At 45.0% G+C, this 23,786-nt stretch overlaps 2 protein-coding genes across 13 annotated transcripts in view; one reads left to right on the forward strand and one right to left on the reverse strand.

The window, feature by feature from the left end:
- Positions 1-12,317, forward strand: part of LOC105466849 (solute carrier family 36 member 3) — a 38,529-nt gene extending 26,212 nt beyond the window's left edge. For 7 of the 12 annotated variants that reach the window (XM_011715942.3, XM_011715941.3, XM_071098201.1 and 4 more), the window contains 2 exons: positions 246-500; positions 12,181-12,317. In XM_011715942.3, coding sequence (XP_011714244.2) covers positions 246-500; positions 12,181-12,227 — 302 coding nt within the window. In that variant the 3' untranslated portion in view covers positions 12,228-12,317. Of the gene's footprint in view, positions 1-245; positions 515-12,180 lie in introns of those variants that run through there. The other 5 variants (XM_011715938.3, XM_071098200.1, XR_978481.3 and 2 more) reach the window with 5 other exon arrangements.
- Positions 7,397-23,786, reverse strand: LOC105466848 (ganglioside GM2 activator). Its single transcript, XM_011715937.3, has 4 exons — positions 23,594-23,786; positions 16,694-16,846; positions 9,769-9,951; positions 7,397-9,386 (listed from the first exon to the last, which is right to left on the reverse strand). The coding sequence occupies exons 1-4, from the start codon at positions 23,672-23,674 to the stop codon at positions 9,231-9,233; spliced, it is 573 nt and encodes a 190-aa protein (XP_011714239.1). The 5' UTR covers positions 23,675-23,786; the 3' UTR covers positions 7,397-9,230.

Consider the following 23,786-nt stretch of genomic DNA (forward strand, 5'->3'; position numbering starts at 1 on the left):
GTAAAGATTATAGGTTAAAAAAAAAAATCCAATAGATAAAATATAAAAGGAGAGCATCTGTATTGTAGTTAAGACAGGGGTGGGAGTTGCCTGACCTTCCAAAACCTGCAGTAGGCTCCCTCTCACCTCTCCAAAGCGGTCGCTTAGGTATCTGTGAAATTCTAGGACTCCAAAGCAATGGCTTGTTTCTGAGCTGCCTTTTTGCAGGCACATTCAGTGATTCTAAATTTCTCCTTTCGTTGCAGGTGTCTCAGCCATCCTCATCCCCCGCCTCGACCTGGTCATCTCCTTGGTGGGCTCCGTGAGCAGCAGCGCCCTGGCCCTCATCATCCCAGCCCTCCTGGAGATCGTCATCTTTTACTCTGAGGACATGAGCTGTGTCACCCTTGCCAAGGACATCATGATTAGCATCCTGGGCCTTTTAGGGTGTATATTTGGGACATACCAAGCCCTCTATGAGTTGACCCAACCCATCAACCATTCCATGGCCAACTCCACAGGTGTCTATGCATAATTATCTGTTTTTAGTCTAATAGCTCTCCCTTCTTCCCATCCCCAGTTTGACTTCCATGTGGATGTTATATACCTTCATCAAATCCCAACATCTCTATATTAATTAGTGTCTTCTTTATCTTTCCAAGAGAAATGCAGATGAGAAAAGTTAGCATTGATGTCTCTCAGGTTACACCTTTTTTGGTTTTATATTTTTTGGATGGCCTTTTGTATCTCTGAACCAAAATTAGATTCAACTATTCGTATTATCAGCCTCATTTTATGGAAAAGGGATGCCACTTACCCCAAGAGCCCTTGAAACAGAGACCAAGCATAAATACAAAAGTAATGTTTTCTCCACACTGCAGTAGCTGCCCTTAAAGCATCAGATTTAGAAAAGTGTGGCTGGGCACCGTGGCTCACGCCTGTAATCCCAACACTTTGGGAGGCTGACGTGGGCGGATCACAATGTCAGGAGATCGAGACCATCCTGGCCAACATGGTGAAACCCCATCTCTATTAAAAATACAAAAATTGGTTGGGCGTGGTGGCAGGTGCCTGTAATCCCAGCTACTCAGGAGGCTGAGACACGAGAAATCATTTGAACCAGGAAGTCGGAGGTTTCCATGAGCCGAGATCGCACCACTGCACTACAGTCTGGTGACAGAACGAGACTCTGTCTCAAAAAAAAAAAAAAGAAAAGAAAAGTGCATGTTGGGCAAGGGGAATATTCTATTTACATATTCTAAGTAGAAGAGTCACAGAGAGAACACAAACAGAACTCAGCAGTAATTTTGTCCAACCACTGTCTCCACCACTGATTTCCTACTGGCCCTCAGGCAAGTTCCTCCCCATCTCTCAGTCTATGAAGTGAAGGGCTGGACTAATGGATTATTAAGGACTCTATCAAGTCTGATATTCTGAAAATGAATAAAAGAAATTAACTTATCCACCAACCACAAAAAACTGGCCGTGCTAGTGTTGGTGAGCAGGTGGAGTAACTGAAATTCCATACCCTGCTATGTGGATAGAAAGTACTACAATCAGTTTGATAAACATCTTGTAGTCTTTTTAAAACGTAAACATATACCTACCACATGATCCAACTATTCCACTCCAGAAAAAAGAAATATATATCCATAAAAAGACTGGTACAAAAATATTCATGGTAACTTTACTTATAAAAGCAAAGAAGTTGGAAATACTCTAAATGTCTATAAACAGGAGAATGGATAAACAAATTGTGATGTATCCATACAATGGAATATCCCTCAGCAAGGAACAGAAACAAACTGTTGAAATACACAATAAAATGTATGAATCTTAAAATAAGTATGCTGAATGACAAAATCCATACCAAAAAAAGAATACGAACTGGATGATTCTATTCATATAAAAGCCTGGAAAATGAAAACTAATCTGTAGTAACAGAGAGCAGCTCAGTGGTCAGTGGAAGATGAGATGGGTGAGAGGGAGGGATGGATAACATGTTCACTGTCTCGATTTTGAAGATGGTTTCACAGGAGGGTACACGTGTCAAAACTTATCAGTTGGATACTTCAAATATGTGGCATTTATTATATGTCAATTATACCTCAATAAAGCTGTTAAAAATAGAATATGAAACATGATTCCATTTTTTTAAATCAGTTACATGCATACAGTCAAATAATTTTGAATACTCAGCACATTGTCATAGGAATTTTCACCAAGTGGGTTGAATTATGAGTAAAATTTTACACTTTTTCTTTTATGTATTTATATATTTTTAAAAAATAGAGACAGGGTCTCACTATGCTGCCCAGGCTAATCTCAAGCCCCTGGGCTCAAGCGATCCACCTGCCTCAGCCTCCCAAAGTGCTGGGATTACAGGCGTGAGCCACCGTGCCCAGTCAAATTTTTATATTTTTCTTTTGCTTGCCTGTGTTGTTGCATTTTTTAAACAAATAATGTATTGATTTCAGAACTAAAGAAAATTTATTTGAAGGGGGAAAGTATTAATGACGATTTGTTTCACTCTAGTAGAAATGCCACCTTCTAAAAGCTTTTCATTGTAAACTGTAACACCAATGAAAGTATAACTCTACAGTATAATGAATATTTGTAGAGTATCAATTTTCAACTTCACCTTCTATTAGATGATTGATATTATGACCTGCCTAACAGGCATTTCAGCTGGAATTAGCAGCATTCCCCCTTTGTAACATATCGTCCATTCACCAATGGTCAGAGGCCAAACAACAGCCTCTCAGAGGAGATGTGAGGTAGCTGTGTTATCATGAAGGAGAGGCAGCGAAGAATATCCTACCACTAGATAGAAAGCTATCAGCCAAGATAAAGTCTGTGCTCTTTTGGGATCCAGACCACGAACTTGGAGAAGGAAAGGCTTTGAGGAACATATGGAAACCTTACTATAGAATATGGAGCAATTATCCTCCTCATTTTCCAGATCTCAGCTAGCACTTCCTCAGGAAAACCCTTTCTGACCTCAGCCACTAACCCAGATTCTGCATAAATGTTCACCCCCTTCTCCTGTACTGCAGTTACATGACAGCAGGTTTGTGATGGTTAATACTGAGTGTCAACTTGATTGGATACAAAGTATTGATCCTGGGTGTGTCTGTGAGGGGGTTGCCGAAGGAGATTAACGTTTGAGTCAGTGGGCTGGGGAAAGGCAGACCCACTCTCAATCTGGGCGGGCACAATCTAATCAGCTGCCAGTGTGGCCAGAATATAAAGCAGGCAGAAAAATGTGAAAAGAGAGACTGGCCTAGCCTCCCGGTCTACGTCTTTCTCCCGTGCTGAATGCTTCCTGCCCTCAAACGTCAAATTCCAAGCTCTTCAGTTTTAGAACTCGGGCAGGTTCTCCTTGCTCTTCAGCCTGCGGATGGGCTATTGTGGGACCTTGTGATCAAGTGAGTTAATAAACTCCCCTTTATATTTTTGTTAGTTCCACTAGTTCTGTCCCTCTACAGAACCCTGACTAATACAAGGTTCATATCTTCTTTTTCTCAAAATGAAAACTTCAGCAATATATCTTTAAAACTTTTATTTTGAAAAACGTTAGACTTTCAAAGAGTGGCAAAAATAATAGTTTCCATGTATCCTTCACCCAGCTCTTCCTAATGTTAACATCTTACATAACCACAGTACAATGATCAAAACCAAATAACTGACATTGATGAAATCCTATTTCTGGTCCTTCTTCTAATCCAGCATCCAAATCGGGAATCTCACAATGCGTTTAGTTATATTTCTTTATTCTCTTCCAGTTCATGACTGTTCCTCAGTCTTTCCTTATTGTTCACGGCCTTGGCACTTTCAAAACGTACTGGCCAATTATTTTGTAGAGTGTCTCTCAGTTTGGGCTTGTCTGATCTTTTCTCATGATTGCACCGAGACTGCACATTTCTGACAATTCCGCAGAAGTGACATTGCGCCCTTCTCAGTGCATCATACTGGAAGGTACGTGGTATCAGTATGCCTGGAAGGTACGTGGAAGGTACGTGGTATCACCATTAGTGGTGATGTTAACTTGATCACTTGGTTAAGGTGGTTTTCTGTCAGGTTTCTTCACTATAGTGACTGTTTTTCCCTTTGTAATTAGTATCTTGTGAAGAGATCTTAAAATCATGCAAAATCCTGTTTTCCATCATACTTCTATTCACTAATTTGGCATTCATAGGTGTTTGTCTGCAACAACTATTCCTAGGGTGTTTGCCTAATGGTGTTTTTTTTGTTTGTTTTTGAGATGGAGTCTCACTCTGTCGCCCAGGCTAGAGGTCAGCGGCACGGTCTCGGCTCACTGCAACCTCCACCTCCCGAGTTCAAGTGATTCTCCTTCCTCCGGAGTAGCTGGGATTACAGACGCGCACCACCACACCTGGCTAATTTTGTGTATTTTTAGTAGAGACAGGGGTTTCGTCATGTTGGCCAGGCTGGTCTTGAACTCTTGACCCCAGACGATCCACCTGGCTTGGCCTCCCAAAGTGCTGGGATTACAGGTGTGAGCCACTGCACCCAGCCATTTCTTCTATTTCTATCGTTCCTTCTACATTTGTGATTCCATTGTGTATGGGATTCTATAGTGCATTTTTAGTCAGTGGACTATAACCCATTATTGTCATTATTTTATTGCTCAAATTGCCCAAGATTTGGCCACTGAGGGAGGTTCAATTTGGTTCCTGTGTCCTTTCAATATGTGCCCCATGTTGTCGTTACCTACCATATATTTATTTTCCCAATTCTAATATACACGTAAAGGACTTCCTGAGTTGCTAATTTTTGCTTCTGTGAAAAATTTGCTAACTAGACGCTGGTATTTGTGTACTGTTTCTTTTCTCTTTCAAGTATCCCATCAAAATGCTATAACTTCTTATTTTTCTTGCCCACCTCCTTCAATGTGGTTGTATTATGCATTTGAAATACAGTTAAGTTCATCTGTTACTGTTTGTATTTCATTTTGAACTCTCCTCATATCCTGGTTGACTTTAATTACTTTTGGGGGCATGAGAAACATTACTATGGCTCTAAGAGTCACAGTTAAACAAAATATACTCAGATACACTCAGCAGTGTTCCATCCCTACCTCCTTTATACCATTATGATTTCTCCTTTCTTTCTACTCTACACCCACCTACCATCCATAGAGCTCATTACTTTCTGGCCAATCTTTCCTTATTTACTTTGCATAAACAAGCAGATACATGTTCTTACATCTCCTTCTTTCTTACATAAAAAGTACCACATTCTATTTTTTGTACTTTGCTTTTTGCATTTAATGTATCTTGAAAATAACTCTATACCGATTCATAAAGATCTTCATTTTTTTTTACAGCTCAGTAATATTCCATGTGAGTATGCCATGGTGCCATGGTTTACTCAGCCTTTCTCGTGTATATGAACATGACTTTGCTTCCAATATTTGCAGTCACAGTGCTGCAATGAGTAATCTTGTGCATCCGTATGTTTGTACTGTTGGAGGTGCATCTTCAAGGGAAATTCCCACAGTGGAAATGGTTGTGTCAAAGGGTAAATGCTTCTGCAATTTATTAAGCACTACAAATTCCCCTCCAGAAAAGTCATACTAGTTTGCATTCCCACCAACAGTGATGACAGTGTGTTTCCCTATAGCCTTGCCTAACAGAATGTGTTGTTCTTTCTTTCATCAGTCTGAGAGATGATAAATGGTATCTCAGTATTATCTTAATTTACATTTCTCTAATGAGTTAGTTCGAATATTTCATTTTAAAGAGCCATTTTATATTTTTACATGAGTATGTGTGTTCATGTCTTTTCCCAGTTTTTCTATCAAGTTTTTGGTCCTTTGTCCCTTAATTTTTAATTCCTTATATAGTAAGAATACTAACTATTCATCTATGATATAGGCTGGATAAATTTAGTCATTTGATTTTATTGTGTTTTTACCAAGCATTTTTTTTCTCTTTATGTAGTCAAATGTGTCAATATTTTGTTGCCACTGGATATTTCCACCACGTTTCCTTCTGTATTTATATGGCTTCATTTTCTTTCATTTGGATCCTGGACCCACTTGGAGTTCATTCTTGCATATGGTGTGAAGTATAGGTCTAACCTCAGCTTTCTCCAAGTGGCTTTCCAGTTGGCTCAGCACCATTTATTAAAAAGTCTGCTTTGACCTGCGCTTGAAGATGCCACCTTTAACTCCTCATCCCCCACCCCTAAGAAACCTCAAGGAACATATGACTCAAGAGCAGAGCAGACATAAAAAGATTAACTGAGCTACTGAGATTCGGTGAAGAATGTGAACTAAAAAGCAACTGTTGAGAATAAGGCTGGAAGATCCAACAGAGAGAAACAGCTGTGAAGGTCATTGCCAGGCGAAGTGTCAGAGCCCCAGCATTGAGAAGTGGTCAACTCGTGGGTGGGTAAAAATAATTCACCAACAACAGTATAGGTTTGAAAAAGGAAAGGTATTAGAAAGGAAGAATGCTGCAGAAGACTGCAGTGGGGCGCCCTGGTGAGAGGACTGAGCATACCACGGTGGATTTTTCCTTAGGGATATTTATGGACCTTAAAGCAGGACCTTGGGGTTGCACAGTCAGTTTCAGCATCGCATTCCGGAGATGTACAGAAATTTTAGTTACTTTTTTTTTTTTTTTTTTTTGAGACAGAGTCTCCGTCACCCAGGCTGGAATGCAGTGGCGCGATCTCGGCTCATTGCAAGCTCCACCTCCCGGGTTCACGCCATTCTCCTGCCTCAGCCTCCAGAGTAGCTGGGACTACAGGCACCTGCCACCATGCCCAGCTAATTTTTTTTTTTTTTTTTTTTTTTGTATTTTTAGTAGAGACGGGGTTTCACCGTGTTAGCCAGGATGGTCTCGATCTCCTGACCTCATGATCCACTCGCCTCGGCCTCCCAAAGTGTTGGGATTACAGGCATGAGCCACGGCACCCGGCCAGAAATTTTAGTTACTTGTAAGGTTTTTTTCGGGGAAAAGAAATCTGGAACCAGATGCCTGCTTTAGATAATAGGAAAGTCTAATTACTTCTTATTTTCCCCAGATAAGGAGTTTTGCCTCTGCATGGCCTGTTTGATAGTCACCAGGTGGTCTTTGCTCCCTTTTAAATTCCTCAGATAAAAAGATTTTGTCTCTGGGGCCTGTTCAATGGTCACCAGGTGATTTTCACTCTCCGCAGTCATGATGTGATGGAAAGCAAAATAGCAAACGAGGGAACTGGATGGCGATGAAGCAGAGACAACAAGCAAGCTCCTGCGACATAAGTAGAAGGGTCCGTCCCTGGAATCGCCTCGGCTCACCTGTACCGTTCCAACAAACCCTTCCAACCAAAAGAGCCCCACCCCAAAAACACTTTTGAAATGTGATCAGTGAAATCTGGAACCAAAGCAAGGGAGAAACTGTCAGCAAGTTAAAAAGATTTATTGCTATTCCAGGCTTCAGATGAGCCCAGAACTCAGGGCTGGTGTGTGGTTCAGAAGTTGTTATGGTGTAACAGGGTGGTAGAAAAATCCAGGCAGTTTGATGTCGAGGCCACCCTCTCTTCCTTGGACCCCTGCTCCAAAAGCAGCTGCTGGTGAAGCTAACTCTTGCCCATCTGCCTCATTCACCCGACAGGACTCTGAGACTGAGGCAGCCACAGCTCACAGGTGAGAGGCTGTCCATACCTCTCCTAGCACTGGAAGTGCCTTCTCCTTGGGACCGGACTCTATGGCTTTGGCCCTGTGGAGGGAGAAATGGTGCCACAGGAGTTGTCTTAAGAAGACAAAGCATGCACGGTCTGAGATCAGAGGTTGTGAAGTGGCCACCCATGAGCCAGTCCGTTTGGGATACATCACACCGCACAGCTTTTTAAAAAAATCATTAGCTGCCAATCTTTTAAAATGGTAAGATTTCATATACAAATCTGGATTTTTGGCTTCTCTAGGAGTAAACAATGAAACTTTTTTTTTGAGACAAGAGTCTCACTCTGTCACCAGGCTGGAATATTGCCAGTATCTGGCAATACTGGGCCCACACCATTCTTACGTGGCACTGACTGGTCATAGCTAGGTAGCAGTTGTCTTCACAGACTCGCTATGCACTCTCCAACTTACTCCAGTCCTTGTTACCCTTAATTATATTTCCAACTGGAGACCAGGCCTCAGAGGCCTTGTATCAATGGGCACATGTGCTGTGACTTTCTGTATAAGAAATATTTACATTGTAATAGTATCTTTACTCAAAAAGGAAAAATCAGCTGGGTGTAGTGGCTCACAACTGTAATTCAGCACTTTCCAAGGCCAAGTGAGCAGACCACGAGGTCAAGAGATCGAGACCATCCTGACCAACACGGTGACACCCCATCTCTACTAAAAATACAAAAATTAGCCAGGCGTGATGGTGGGCGCCTGTAGTCCAAGCTACTTGGGAGGCTGAGGCAGGAGAATCGCTTGAACCCAGGAGGCGGAGGTTGCAGTGAGCCGAGATTACACCACTGCACTCCAGCCTGGTGACAAAGTGAGATTCTGTCTCCAAAAAAAGAGGGAAAAGTCGAAATCAAGCCTGGAAGCAACTTGTTTCTCATGGTTCTTGTCACTCATTTAAGTCTCTTGCTAAGCCCTGCGGGAACCTGAGTTTGTAAACAACGGAGCACCCCTAATATCTCCCCCAAGGGATTCCTCCCCCCGACCCTACCTCTCCAGGATACACTGCACCCTAGTATTAATTGGGCAAATCTAGAAAGGAAATTAAAATTAGTCACAGAAGTTAAGGGAGGAATAAACTAAGAGCAAATACTTTTGCCCCTTCATTGTAACAGGGGGTTGGAGGAGAACAAAAACGTTAATACTCTCACTTTGCTTTTAACTTAGTGACAAAAAAAAAAAAGAGTGAGAGAGAGAAAGTCATAAAGATTCTTCAGGTCCTAAAACACTCTGGTTCCCCTTCCTTAACTGCTTTGGAAATGAACGAGGCTCTTTAGAGAGAAAGAGCGAATGTTAACCGGGATGAGTAACGTGGTCAGCCCAGCAGATGCCCCGGGCTATCAAGAACTGCCCAACTCATCCTCCCTTAGGTCAGGGCTGCTTGTCCCAGCCTAAAATGTAAGTGGCACAAAATGATTTTCAGTGAGCGTAGCGGACTCATTGTAGAAAGAGGATTAAAGGGGGGCAGAGAGGGGGAGTTTGGCCTTGGCGAACACAAAACAGAGGAAAAGTGACCTTCCTCACACTGCTCCATTCTGCTGTGGCAGATGCCACGTTATACGCCCTTTAGAGAGGCAGCGATCTTGATGCAGCCCAGACGCTTCCCACGGTTGCTCAGGGTGCTCTCTATGCGGTAGTTCCCAGTGGTGAGCCAACTGGGCAGCTCCAGGTGAGGCACAACGAATTCGCTCTTGGGCAGTGAGTAGGTTCCCTGTGGGAAAGCCAGTGGACAGCCAGTCAGTGGGAGCCTACTGATGGGGTCTTTCTCCTAGAGCCACTGCTAGGATTGTAGCCATGAACTACCACCCCTCTTCCCATTCTCGAAACCACCACACAAGATTAGAGACTGCCATAGCACTGCACAGCATGGATTATTATGGGAAAAGGGCCCTGAAGATCACGTCTAAGTTCAAGTCTCCCATTTCATAGATGGATAACTGAGGCTCCCGAAAGATAAGTGATTCCTGATAGGTCACACTGGCTTACAAATCCAGAGACATGCAGATCTGCAGGAGGAGAATGCAAAGACCCTTCTCTCCAAACCCCATCTCTTTAGCCACAGGGGTAACGCTCTCTCCTCCCTAAGTACTTACTTCTTTGAAGGGACAGTGGCAAGGAAGCCCATAGGTACGCAGGGGCTCTGGGCAGGGCTCCCCAGTAGGAATTAACATGTCAAGTACATCACAGAAGTCTTCAAAGGTACAGCTGCCAATGTAGTCTGTGCATGGGATCTTGATCCAGAGGCCAGCCACTTCCTTCTCCAGAACTAACTCCACCTGGTAAAAAAAAAAAAAAAAAAAAAGGTTTGAAAAAGGTTATAAGTATAAATTCCAGGGCAAACATACCAGCTCTTCTGTCTCTTCAAAAAAGCAGCAATATAGTTTAATCAAAGAATTTTTAACTGGATGAGATCTTAGAGACAGTCTGTTCCAGGAATGGCAACACTGTGGCCCATGTGTGAGTATAGTGTATTATTGTGCCCATGGCAGACATTAATAATCAAATGTGAATTTTCCCCCTACACTGAACTATACATAGACTTAGAATTCTTTTTTTTTTTTTGTATCATGGCTCACTGCACTCACTGCAGCCTCAACCTCCTAGGCTCAGCTGATCCTCCTGCCTCAGCCTCCCATGTAGTTGGGAAACACAGGCAGGCACATGCCACCATACCCAGCTCACTCTGTATTTTTTTGTAGAGATGGGGTCTCACTTTGTTGCCCAGGCTGGTCTGGAACTCCTGGCCTCAAGCAATCCTTCCACCTCGCCTCCCAAAGTGCTGGGATTACAGGCCTCCCAAAGTGCTGGGATTACAGGCCTCCCAAAGTGCTGGGATTATAGGTGTAAGCCATCATGACCAGTCCATAGTCTTAGAATTATTTAGGTGGTCACTACCCATTGATTGACTCTAACACTTGCATTGAAATGCACTTGTCATCTAACTGCTAATTGGTTAACTGTGGCATTGTTTCCTGGGCTTTCCTTCTGAGCCCAGTCTCCGCCCCAGAATCCTTTTCTGCATAGGACTTCAGGTAGTTACTACCAACTGATGAGCTGGTTACCAAAATGAACCCAACTGGCTGCTCCTGGGTCACATTTTCTCTCTACAGCCACAGAAGACAGAATGAAGAACAACAGGAATGTATAGAAAGATCACCTTGGGACTGGTATAAAATCATAGCTAGGTTACAACAGATGGAGCTACCGCAAGGAGTAGGGGGCTCCCTGACTCAGCTGGGAAAGCTACAAAAGACTCTTGTGCCTGGAGTCGAGCTGGGTGAGAAGCTCTAGAGCACACTTCACACCTCCATGCTGTCATGACTTTGCTCCCGTTTTGGAGGTTGAAGCTGACCAGGAGGAAGTGGCCAGAATTTCATGGCGAATGTCCCAGTTGTGCCGGGCATGTGCTGAACAGTCACCATGTATTAGTTGCCTCTAGTGTCAAATGACTTGTCCTTTAGAACCATGTCCATCACCCACCAAAGGTATCAAGGTAAAATTCTAAGGAAAGAGTACTAGGAAATTAGCCTTCTCAAATATCTGATTCCTTATCGGCGTTATGGCAAGAAATCACATTTTTAGGATCCCTTTCAGCTCTGACATTCTAATATTCTAGGAATCCCAGCCTCTAGGCTCACTTTATTTGGGGCTCTGTTTCTAAGAGATAAATCCTGGATGGGCACTTATATCCTCAGAGGCTGCTGGGCTCAGGCTGGTTCCCAGGCCACAGACTCAAGTCTTCCAGATGCCCCAGATGTCGAGATACTAGCTGCCTTCCTGCCTTCCTCCAGGCCCAGAAAGAACAAAGAAGTCAGCACATCCTGTGTTCTGAGTGGACAAATTCAAATTGCTCCTCTCACTGGCCTCATCTGCTGCTAAGACATACCCATTATCTCCACCACTGGCCACACAGCACCCTCTCAGCCCTCCTCTCTCTCATCAAACCTGCTTCTACCCCGCTGCCTAGGAAAAGTCAGAGGGCCTAGGTTGGAATGCTAGTTCTGCCACTTCCTAGTTTTATTGTCCCCTTGGGTGAGTTGCTTAATCTCTCTCAGTGGCCATCCCCTTACCTTTTTTTTTTTTTTTGAGACAGAGTTTCACTCTGTCACCCAGGCTGGAGTATAGTGGCGCGATTTTGGCTCACTCTAAACTCTGCTTCCTGGGTTCAAGTGATTCTCCTGTCTTAGCCTCCTGAGTAGCTGAGATTACAGGCATGAGCTACCACGCCTAGTTAATGTTTTTGTATTTTTAGTAGAGATGGGGTTTCAACATGTTGGTCAGGCTGGTCGCAAACTCCTGACTTCAAATGATCCACCTGCCTCGGCCTCCCAAGGTGCTGGGATTATAGGCGTGAACCTCAGCCTCACCTCATCTTCAAAAATGGGATATTTTAGAGTGCCCACCTCTCTCACAGGTCCCATTGAGAGGGAAATACAAGCACTTCGCACAGTGCCTGAAATCAAAAGCTTCCTCCTCCGTGATTTCTGCCCTGCCTTTTTCCTTAGCCAATACTCTCTCCTTGTGTCGCCAATACCGTAATGAGAATGTTTGAACCAGTTATGCCCTGAGCGAGAGCACGCAGCAGAGGAGGACAAGTCCTGCCAGCGATCCTCCCACCAGGCTGGAACCTGTAGGGCTGCATCTACCAGAAGGGGTAGTGCCTCCCTCATCTCTACTTCTACCCCCAGCACAGGACCAGCACGACACAAGAAGTGTACTGAACTGAAGTCAACAGAGGGTTCTAAGGCAGCAGCCACGCCTACCATTCGGAAATTACAAATGATGGCTCATTTCTGATTCTCAATCTATTTGCTACTATGACTCAGAAAAGGAAGCGAGGCGGAGTAACGAGCCCAGGCATGTATATGACTTTGGGTGCTGGGGGAGCCAAGTTATCAGGCCTGAAAGGCTGGAATAAGACAAATACAGTGACAATTGACAATTCTCAAGGATGGGAAAACCAGGGTCCCACAGGCTGGAACATGAGGGAGGGCTGGGCAGTGGCTATGCCGGATCCCATGGAGCAAGTCAAAAGAGAAAAGGGAGCTCCTGAGCAGGCTCCAGTCTTACCCATGGCCATGGAATCTGGGATATCTAACTTTTAAAAATTGCGGCTGGGGTCAAATCCACCCAGGTCGCAGATTTGACTTTTGATTAAAGAAATTTCACTACAGCAAGATCAGAGGAAGAGAGGATGGCAGCTGCTTTCTTGGGTTTGGGCAGTCACTCTCCTCTGGGCCTCAGTGTAACAAGGGGTCGAAGCCCCACGGACCCCAAGAGTGCTCCAGGCTCATCTAGAGCTTAGTTCTGGGCAGCTCTCATAAGCGGGTCTGCTGGGCAAGGGGAGAGTTCTGGAACTGAATCTGCAGCACTCCTCTCCCCTCCCCTGCAAATACACCAAGCACTAAATCTACCTCCCTGCCAGTAAAAGCTCAGGAACCAAACCCCAAGATAAACACACCAGCTTTGTCCATGCTAACAACTAGCTTTGTGACCTGGGGCAAGTTGCAACCTTTCCTGAGACCCTTTGTGCCTCATCGTCTCTTCTCCCCAGCAAGTGGTCAGAAGAGCTTTCATCTAATAGTTGATATGCACATATCTGAAAAAAGAACTGAACCAAATATATATATATATATAGAAGAGAAATATTGGGGGCTGGGCGTGGTGGCTCACTCCTGTAATCCCAGCACTTTGGGACGCCAAGGCAGGCGGATCACCTGAGGTCAGAAGTTCGAGACCAGCCTGGCCAATGTGATGAAACCCCATCTCTACTAAAAATACAAAAATTAGCCAGGCGTGGTAGCGCACACCTATAATCCCAGTTACTCTGGAGGCTGACGCAGGAGAATCCCTTGAACCCAGGAGGTGGAGGTTGCAATGAGCCAAGATTGTGCCACTACACACCAGTCTAGGCAACAGAGTGAAACTCCATCTCAAATAAAATTAAATAAATAAATAAATAAATAAATAAATAAATAAATAAATAAATTGGGGAAAGAGAAGGAGCAGAGGGGATCTGAGGCCAATTTTTACTAAGCACAAGTGACAGTAAAGACAGAGGAGATTATGTAGGCCCAAATTTATGACAGGTAATGAGGCAATGGAAAAGAAGAGTAGCGAGTAAAACCCATCTTAATGATTTGTGAAGAAGCCAGGAAAAGCAGGCTGAGGGCAGAGGAGGGGGTTTGCCAGCTGCTTGTTTCCAAGTCAGTTGCATAGCCCTGTCCCTGGAAACGCCATTAGTGGTTGCATGGTGATGGCAGCAGAGGGAGCATGGCGGATGGCCTACCAGGAGAGCCCACACTCTAGATTCAGTAGAGGGAGCACACAAATAAATGTGTGTGACCCTGGCAGAGAAACAGTCCAGTGTCCATACATAGGGAATGATTCCATCCTTTGGCCCAGATCCAAGGGTACAGGGCTTGACCCCCTATCGCTTGAGGAACCGTAATGGAAATACAATGACTCTGCTAGGAAAAGACTTGGTAGGAGGTGCAGGGGAGCTGAAAGCCGCCACATATCCGGGACTTGTGTCTGGGTCAAGAGGCTGCAGGATAAGACAGATACTAATCGAAATGTTCACAAGATCTAACATGTACTGAGCACGTCCTGGGTGCCAGGCCCTGTGCAAAGCACTCTCTACATTATTTTCTAACTCAGGTATTGCTCAAGGAAAGCCCATAAGGTAGGAGCTGTGATTAAGACAGGTCTAAGGGTAATGACAGAAACACAGATTCCAAATCAGGAATCTTCTAAATAATTAAGGCAAAACTGGTACCAGAATAGATCTGGATCAGGAACAGACTGAAGGGCATAGAGGAACAGCATATAAAGGTAGCAATTTTAGCTAGAGAGGAAAGGACCATAATAAATGGTGTTGCAATGGATATATGAAAAGTCTTCATTGTTTTCTAAGAAAATATAAAAACATACACCCCTAAAATAGTCAATGGATGGAAACAAACAGGTTATTCCCAAAGTAAATACAAAAGGCAAATAAACTTATGAATAGACATCTGCGCTCACTAGGAATGATGCAAGTTGGTTCAAACATTGGGAGGCACTTTGGCAATAAGTATCAAAAGACCTAAAAACTGTGTATCTAGATAATCAGAAAATTATAAAAAGATGTACTGTAAGAATAATTTCTACAAAGGTGGTTATTATAGCAAAACAAAAAACAAACAAAAAATACTCTGGCCAGGTACAGTGGCTCAAGCCTATAATCCTAGCACTTTGGGAGGCCGAGGCACGCAGATTGCCTGAGATCAGGAGTTCAAGACCAGCCTAGCCAACATGGTGAAACCCCATCTCTACTAAAAATACAAAATTAGTGGGATGCAATGGCAGGTGCCTGTAATCCTAGCACTTTGGGAGGCTGAGGCAGGAGAATCGCTTGAACCCGGGAAGCAGAGATTGCAGGCAGCTGAGATCGCACTACTACACTCCAGCCTAGGCGACAGAGTAAGACCCTGTCTCAAAACAAAGAAAGAAAGAAACAAAACTTACCCTGGAAACAAACTAAATGTTCAACAATAGACTTGTTATACAAATTATGAAAGATCCACATCAGAATATTTCTGCCATTAAAAATGATTGGGTGGACTGAGCGAGGTGGCTCACGCCTATAATCCCAACATTTTGAGAGTCTGAGGCAGAAGGATTGCTTGAGTCCAGGAGTTTGAGACCAGCCTGGGCAACACAGGGAGGCTCTGTCTCCATATAAAAAATTAAAAAATTAGGTAAGCATGGTGACATGCGCCTGTGGTCCCAGCTACTCAGGAGGCTGAGGTGGGAGGATCCCTTAAGCCCAAGGCTGCAGTAAGCCATGATCACACTACTGCACTCCAGCCTGAGCAACAGAGTGAGACATTGTTCTAAAATTACAATAAATTAAAATAATTAAATAATGATTGGGTTATATACAACTCAAAAAATTGACTAAGTAGAGTTACCTAATCCTTGGAAACAGATATGGAACATATAGTATGATGCAAAAAAAAAAAAAAAAAAAAAAAGCAAGTATAATAGCACATCTCATATAATCCCATGAGTATAAGTGTATATATATTTACAAACACATAAAAATTCTGACTGGATATTTAAAGAGCAAACACTGACTATCTCTAGGATTTATATTACTGGAGGACATTTACAATGAGCACTGCCTATTATACACATCCATTAAAAATAAATATGTATGTCATATATGTAATTGTATGGGGGAAAGTTGCAAAGAATATCCTGTAAGATGTTAAAAGTGCTTACCCCTTATCACTAGGTAGTGAGATTTCAAGTGATATTTATTTATTTATTTAGAGACAGAATTTCACTCTGTCACCCAAGTTGGAGTGCAGTGGTGCGATCTTGGCTTACTGCAACCTCTGCCTCTTGGGTTCAAGCAATTCTCCTACCTCAACTTCCTGAGTAGTTGGGATTACAGGCACATGCCACCACGCCCAGCTAATTTTTATATTTTTAGTAGAGATGGGGTTTCACCATGTTGGCCAGGCTGATCTCAAACTCCTGACCTCAAAAGATCCGCCCACCTCAGCCTCCCAAAGTGTTGGGATTACAGGCGTGAGCCACCACACCTGGCCTATTTTATTTTATTTTTTGATGACTTCTGTTTTCTAAAGTGACTACATATTGCTGGCTAATTGGTATATCGATTTTATAATTAACAACAAAACCGAATTGGCCAACCAGAGTAGTCAGACAATAACGAGCCATTGGCCATCAGGCCCAGAGAAGGCCAGGACGCTCCTGCCAGGCGCAAGGTATCCATCACTCCTGCCCTCACCAGGAAGTTGCTGGCGCTGACATCAGAGATTCCTTTCAATCCCATGATCCTGAGATTCCATGAACCTGTGAAAGAGTGTCTGAATCTACATGTCCTGTACTATTCTCTGGGAATCCAGGATTCTGAAATTCTTCACCGTTCCCCAAGCATACATGCCACAGTGCCTCTGCTGGCCAGACCTGCACCTCCCCTTCCCTACCCACCCCCAGGCTCACCTTCAGAGGAGAACTCAGAGGAACACTGGAGCTGCCCACGACACTGACAGTCACGTTCCCAGGAATGAGGATGGGGTCAGGCTCCAGAGTCAGGCTTCTGATCACCGCAGGGTCCTTTCCTTCATCACAGTTATCCCAGGAGAAGCTACCAAGCTGGGATGGCCGGGGACAATCAGGCAGCAAGGAAGGAGGAGAAGAAAAAGGTTGAAAAGAAACTATCACAGATCACAGGAAAAACGAGCTCCTGGCAGCGTGACCTTGGGTGAGGCACCCCCGTCCCTGAGCCTCCTCTATGAGGTTCCATACCTATGAACCTGGGATAACACTTGTCCTACTCATTTCATAGGCAGGACTAAACTAAAAGACTTAAAAGACATAATCTCCCAAAAGTATACTGTAAATTATAAGGCAGGATATGACAGACCTGGAACTTCAAAACCGGAGACTGACCTAATCGTCCTTTGGTGGGCACCTTCTCTGACTTCCCTCCTCCCTGCTGCCCGCTCCTCTCCAGCCAGCCTTGGGATCCCAGCAGAGGGCAAGCTCCTGGAGGATTCAGCTCTGCAGCCCACACCCAGGACCTTGTTCATGTCACACCCCACGCCCAACCCAGAGCCAGGAACAATGGGAAACACAAAACACAATGGGAAATCTAACGGCATCTGAAATCCCACTCTCAAGGGGCAGGTGATTAACTCAGGAAGGAATAGGACACTCATGAAAACATCCCCAGTGGATCACTTGCTGATGAATAATCCCCAGTGAATGGACTTCCCCAGTCCTAACCAGTGTCTTCTTCCCATCCCACTTCTCAGGTCATGTGCCCACTAGGGTCACCCGCCACCCCTCTGCTGAGCTGCTCCTCCTGTTCCTCCTCCACATCCCCCAGGTCTCCTGATTCCACCACCACTACATCTGCATGTGACTGCATGTGACCACCACTCTGCACTCCAACAGGACCCTGTGTGATTTTTTTTTTTTTTTTTTTTTGAGACGGAGTCTCACTCTGTCACCCAGGCTGGAGTGCAGTGGTGTGATCTCAGCTCACTGCAACCTCCGCCTCCCGGGTTCACGCCATTCTCCTGCCTCAGCCTCCAGAGTAGCTGGGACTACAGGCGCCCACCACCATGCCCGACTATTTTTTTGTATTTTGTTTAGTAGAGACTGAGTTTCACTGTGTTAGCCAGGCCTGTCTCGAACTCCTGACCTCATGATCCCCCCGCCTCGGCCTCCCAAAGTGCTGGGACTACAGGCGTGAGCCACCGCTCCCGGCCTGTCTGATGATCTTGAACACCTCCCACACCGTGAAGACTCTCTGCCCACCCACTCGCACCTCTCCCAGCCCCCTGGAGGCCACCTATGAGAGACTGTTGGCATTCCCTCCATCCACACCCTGTCTCAGAGAGAAAACCTGCCAGTCCCACACCCCCAAGTTGATGCCCACCTTCAATACTCCCATCACTGACTGGATCAAGATGGATCACTTAACCCCAGCTAGGCTGACAGATTCTCTCTGCCCAATTTTGGAATTAAGGCATAAAAGGCTGGGGATACAGGGTTTTTGTGCTGTCACTGGATCCTAAGTTTTGGATTGAGGCCAGACCATCTAGATCTGTGATCCATGACCAAGCAGAAGTTAATGAAGGGATAAGAGCTACAGGCTCTGTTGGTCTGTGGAAAACGGAACAGATGAAGTCCCACTTCCCTATCTATAAAAGCAGTATGGAGTAGCAGTGAAGGGCACAGCTTTGGAGAGACATGGGTGAATGACGACTTTAGCCAAACAGCCCGGGGTGGAAATCATATTTCTGCCACACTTACCATGTGATTTTATAGGCCAATTTCACCTTTGGAGTCTAAATTTCCACATCTTTTAACTGGAGGCATTTCTACCTTCCTCTCCAGGATGTTGCAAGGGCTAGAGTACGTATGTAAAGCTCATAACCCAATGCCAGGCACAACGCACGCAAGCCGGCTCACTAAATGGGAGCCATTAGCATCCTAGCCTCCGCTTCCTGCCGGCAGCTCCATGAGATGTCTTGTAGCTCTGTAATAAACTTCCCCTTTAGCTGAGCTTTTAGGAATGGGTTCCTACCCCTTGGAATGAAAGGTCATGTCATGACTAAGAAAGGCAGGACAGGATAGTTGCCAATAAATGTTTCCTTCAACAATCATTTCACAAATATTTATGGAGCAATGATGATAGGCCCTGGGCTAAGTACTGTGGCAAGTGGTAAACAATCACACCTGGCTCCTGCCCTGCCTTGAGGAGCTTACCGTCTAATGTAAATAAATATCACCCACTGTGATTTGTGAGTGCCACAAAGGAAAAGAGCAGAAGGTAATGCTGACAGCAACAAAGGACTCACTTAGATAGGGTGGTGGGGAAGTGATACTTAAGCTGGACGCTTGGGGGATGAGGAGTCAGACATGTAAGTGCAGGCCAGGCTGAGGGAACTCAGGCAAAGGCCCCAAGGCACAAAGAAGCTTGACTGCTCTAGGAACTGGGAGAAGGCCATGGGCTAAATGTAGTGGATGAGGGACCCAGATGAGGTTGGAGGGGTGGCAGGGTCATTTAATGCAGGACCCCACAAGCCATAATCGGGAGGTTGCTTTTACTCTAGGTGCGTGGAACCCCACTGAAGGCCAGTGCTACACTGTGATTTGTGGTTGTGAACAGACTGAAAGTGGTCAAGGGAAAGAATGCCTGGAATTAAGAGTCAGGCTGGAGGGCAACATGGGAGCAGGACTAGTTTTCTGGGTGGGGCTGCTTCACAGATTCTAAGGCAGTCTGATCCACACAGAGGATTGATTCCGGGCTGGGGGTGGGGGTAGGGTATCCAGAGTCCAGAGTACCTATTGGAGAAGAATCCCTTCCCCTCTCCTAAGCTCTCCTTTCCCCAGGTCCTGGGGGAGACGTAACAAGATGGCTTCCTAAGGGTAGTGTCCGGCTAGCTGTCTCTGTAGTGACAAATTCTGCTGCTGAGTCCAGGCTCATAGGGAAAGGGAGGTGTCATGGATTAGCAGTGCCCACCAAGGCCAGGCTGGTCACCAGATATCTGTCATCCCAGCCTAGGCCAACAAGTGGGAAGGGGTGGCACAAGACGGAGGGGAAAGGCACAGCTCTGGAGGCAGAGATATGGGTACTACAGGTATGAGGTAAAACCCAGCTCAGCCAGTCTCACTAGCTGAGACCATGGCTAAGTTAACCCCTTAGAGGTTCAAAATTTCCTCATTTATTACGTGGACATAATGGTATCTTCTCACGGGACTATTGTGAGGGCAAGATGTTTGTATACAGAAAGCACAGGGCACAACTCCTCAAGACTATCAGGCTCATGAATAAACAAGGAAAGACTAAGAAGCTGTCATAGGCCAGAGAAGAGTGGGGACTACAATGATACGTGTCATGAAATGGCAATGCAGTACCCTGGATTGGATCCTGGCTCAGAAAGAGGGCATTAATGGGAAAACTGGTGAAATCCAAACAAAGTCTAGAATTCAGTTAACAGTAATGTACTAACGTTGGTTTCTTAGTTTTGGAGATATGTACATGTAAGATGCTAACAGGAGAAACTGAGTCAGGATTATATAGAAATTCTATATTATCTCTGTAACTTTTCTTTCTCTCTTTCTTTTTTTCTTGAGACAGGGTCTCACTCTGTTACCCAGGCTAGAGAGCAGCAGCCACAATCTCAGATCACTGCAACCTCTGCCTCCTAGGTTCAAGTGATTCTCCTGCATCAGCCTCCCAAGTAGCTGGGACTACAGGTGTATGCCTGGCTAATTTTTGTATTTTTAGTAGAGACAGGGTTTCACCATGTTGGCCAGGTTGAGGATGGTCTCGATCTCCTGGCCTCAAGTGATTTGCCTGCCTCGGTCTCCCACAGTGCTGGATTATAGAGGTGAACCACCACGCACCGCTGCAACTTTTCCATAAACCTAAAATTATCCCAAATCTTTTTTTTTTTTAGGAAAAAAGCACATAGCTCAATACATAGCACATAGTATGTGTACAACAAATGACAGCCACTATATAGCACTATAGTCTATTAAGCATCTACTATATGACTAGCATGGGGCTAGATATCCTCCCCTGTTATCTAACACTCATCACAGCCCGTAGTCACAAGATCAGTTATGCTAGAAGAGGAACTGAAATTCAGGTTTCCTGATGTTCACTCACAGTCACCCCCCGCTCCCCCAGTTTTTATCTGGCCCAGGGACTCAAGGTCAGGCCTCTGAATCACATGAGCCCTGAGATGTAGGTGCTGTGTGATTTTGAGTGACCTTTATAATGTCTCAGAGCCTCTTCAAAACTGCCAATCTAAGACCTAGTCTGAGATGGCATCCATACCCACAGCATAAATGAGAACAAGTTTGTAGGGTAAGCTAGCAGCCTCTAGCCAGACTCCACCTCATAGCGGCCAGCCCTGGAGCCAAGAGAAACATTCCCAGCCAATATTCAGGAACAAGGTATAAATTCTCCAGGCAAATGAAAGGAATCAAAAGTTCCACATTCCTTCATTCAACAAGCAAAACAGACTTTCTGCCTCGGGGGCACAGTGAGGCCAAGCCCACAGATTTATATGGCTTTATTTGTTTCTGATTTTAGAACTTTTCCATCAATGAATGCATTTCCCTTCACTGACGAGATTCAGGTTAGCACCATCTCACCCATCGTACAAGATGAGGAGACCAAGACTCAGGGAATCCAGGGATTGAGACAGGGGAGGGATCAGAAGCCAAGCCTCCCTGCTTTCAGTACCACACACTTTCCCCTACACAGCACTGTTCCTCACTCTCAAACACTTCCAAGATGGTAGGAGGGAGGGGATCAGGGGTGGACCTATCCCTTTGCTACCAGAAATGTTTGATGTCTTGGCTAGCAGCCAAGAGGCAATGGAATTGGTTTTTTGTTTTTGGGGTTTTTTTGTGAGATAAGGTCTCACTCTGTCACCCAGGCCGGAATGCAGTGGTACAATCTCAGCTGCGGCCACGACCTCCCAGGCTCAGGCGATCCTCTTACCTTAGTCTCCCGAGTAGCTGGGACTACTGGTGCACACCACCACGCCTAGCTAATTTTTGTATGTTTTGCAGAGATGGGGCTTTGCCATGTTGCCCAGGCTGGTCTTGAACTCCTGAGCTCAAGCAATCTGCCCACCTCAGCCTCCCAAAATGCTGGGATTACAGGTGTGCACCACTGCACCTGGTCTTGGGTTTTTTTTTTTTTTTAATTGACAAACCACAGTTGTATACATTTACGGGGTGCAATGTGAAATGTATTCTCTTGGTTGTTTTGAAATGCACACAGTTCCTGACTTACTATGGTTTGACATACCATTTTTCCACTTTACAATCGTGCCTAAGTGACAAATATTCAGCGGAAACTGTACTTTAAGTATCCATACTGTTTTTCACTTTCAGTACAGTCTTCAATAAATCACATGAGACACATTCAACACTTTATTATGAAACGGGCTTTGTGTTAGATGATGTTGCCCAACTGTAGGCTAATGTAAATGTTCTGAGCATGTTTAAGGTAGGCTAGGCTAAGCTATGATGTTCAGGTTAGTTGTATTAAATCCATTTTCAACTTAATGGTATTTTCATCTTACGATGGGTTTATCAGAACGTAACCCCATGGAAAGTTAAGGAGCTTCTGTATGTAATACATTACTAACTATAGTCGCCCTGGTGTGCAATAAATCTCAAAGCCTACTGCTTAGCAGAACTCAGTGGCCCCACACCTGTAGTCCCAGCTACTCAGGAGGCTGAGGTGGGAGGACTGTTTGAGCCCAGGAGTTCAAGGCTGCAGTGAGCTATAATCGCCCCACTGCACTCCAGCCTGGGTGACAGAGTGAGACCCCATCTCTACTCTCAACTTCTGTAAGTTCAACTTGGTTAGAATCCGCATATAAGTGAGATAATAAAACAAAACTACCATATGAACCATTATCCCACTTCTGGGCATATACCCAAAGGAACTGAAATTTCTGGGTATGTATCCAAACGAACTGAAATTTCGAAGGGCTATCTGCACTCCCATATTCACTGCAGCATTACTCACAATAGCTAAGATATGGAAATAACCTAAGTGTCCATCAACAGACACTTGATGGATAAAGAAATTATCCATCAAATTGAATGCATAAAGAAAATGTGGCATATATGCACAACAGAATACTATTCAGCCTTTAAAAGGGGGAACATCTTGTCATTTGCAACAACATAGACTGAATCTATGAAGCTTGTTGCAATAAGCCAGGAACTAGGCTTTTTCAGGTCAAGGGATTACAGAACTTCCCTTTCCCAGGGATCTGCAGCACGGTGTGAATGAGAAGTGAAGGAGGAAGCTTGGAGGGTAGGGGGACTGTTGTCTCAGTGGCTCACAACCAAGGGCAGCGGGGTCACAGGCCTGGTCATTTGTCACCAGATGGGCAAATCTGGATCCTCTGGCCTGGAGAAGCTCTCAAGTCCTCCTACGTCTAAGGAAGAGCTCAGGGCATTCGAGCAGGGGAAGAGATGAGGCAACAGGCCTTATCATGGGGACATAAGGAGTGGCAGTCAGGAGTAAGGTGCAGGGTAACAGGACTGAATCTCTGGGGGCAATGCCTTAGTTTTAAGGCTCTCTGCATTTTCACTCCGGCGCTTGGAGAGGGGGCAGCAGAGTGCAGACGTGAGATGAATCTCTCCAAAAAGGGCCTGGAGCACAACAAGTCTTTACAGGCCACCCTCATTGTACAGACCAGAATCCCATAATTAGTTACTTTGGAAGGCTCTAGTGCAGAGAGCCAACTCTAGATAACGCAGTGGCCACCCCCATATCTCAGCCAGACCCGCATACCCGTAGCTGGGCCAGGAGGCTGCAAACAGCCTCTTAAAGGAGGGTGCACTCACCTTTTTCAGGTGGGCTTGCGCAGGGGCCGCGAAAAGCAAGCCCAGGGCGATCAGGACGGGAGCCTGCATCAGGGACTGCATTGAGAAGCCTGGGTCAGGGCGGAGTTAACTGCAAGGTCTGTGGCGGCAGAGGCGCCTTTAAATGCCTTCCTGTATTGGTTACGCAAAGCTGTGTATTGCTATGCAAAGCTGA

This window comes from Macaca nemestrina, chromosome 6, assembly GCF_043159975.1.
Source record: "Macaca nemestrina isolate mMacNem1 chromosome 6, mMacNem.hap1, whole genome shotgun sequence".
Taxonomy (NCBI): Eukaryota; Metazoa; Chordata; class Mammalia; order Primates; family Cercopithecidae; genus Macaca; species Macaca nemestrina.

Bases quoted from the DNA above. Each gene is read 5' to 3' on its own strand.
- LOC105466848 (XM_011715937.3), bottom strand. From the start codon at position 23,674: ATGCAGTCCCTGATGCAGGCTCCCGTCCTGATCGCCCTGGGCTTGCTT. The intron at 16,847-23,593 runs GTGAGTGCACCC...CGGCCATCCCAG, and splicing joins CGCAAGCCCACCTGAAAAAG to CTTGGTAGCTTCTCCTGGGA. The intron at 9,952-16,693 runs GTGAGCCTGGGG...TTTTTTTACCAG, and splicing joins CTCTGAGTTCTCCTCTGAAG to GTGGAGTTAGTTCTGGAGAA.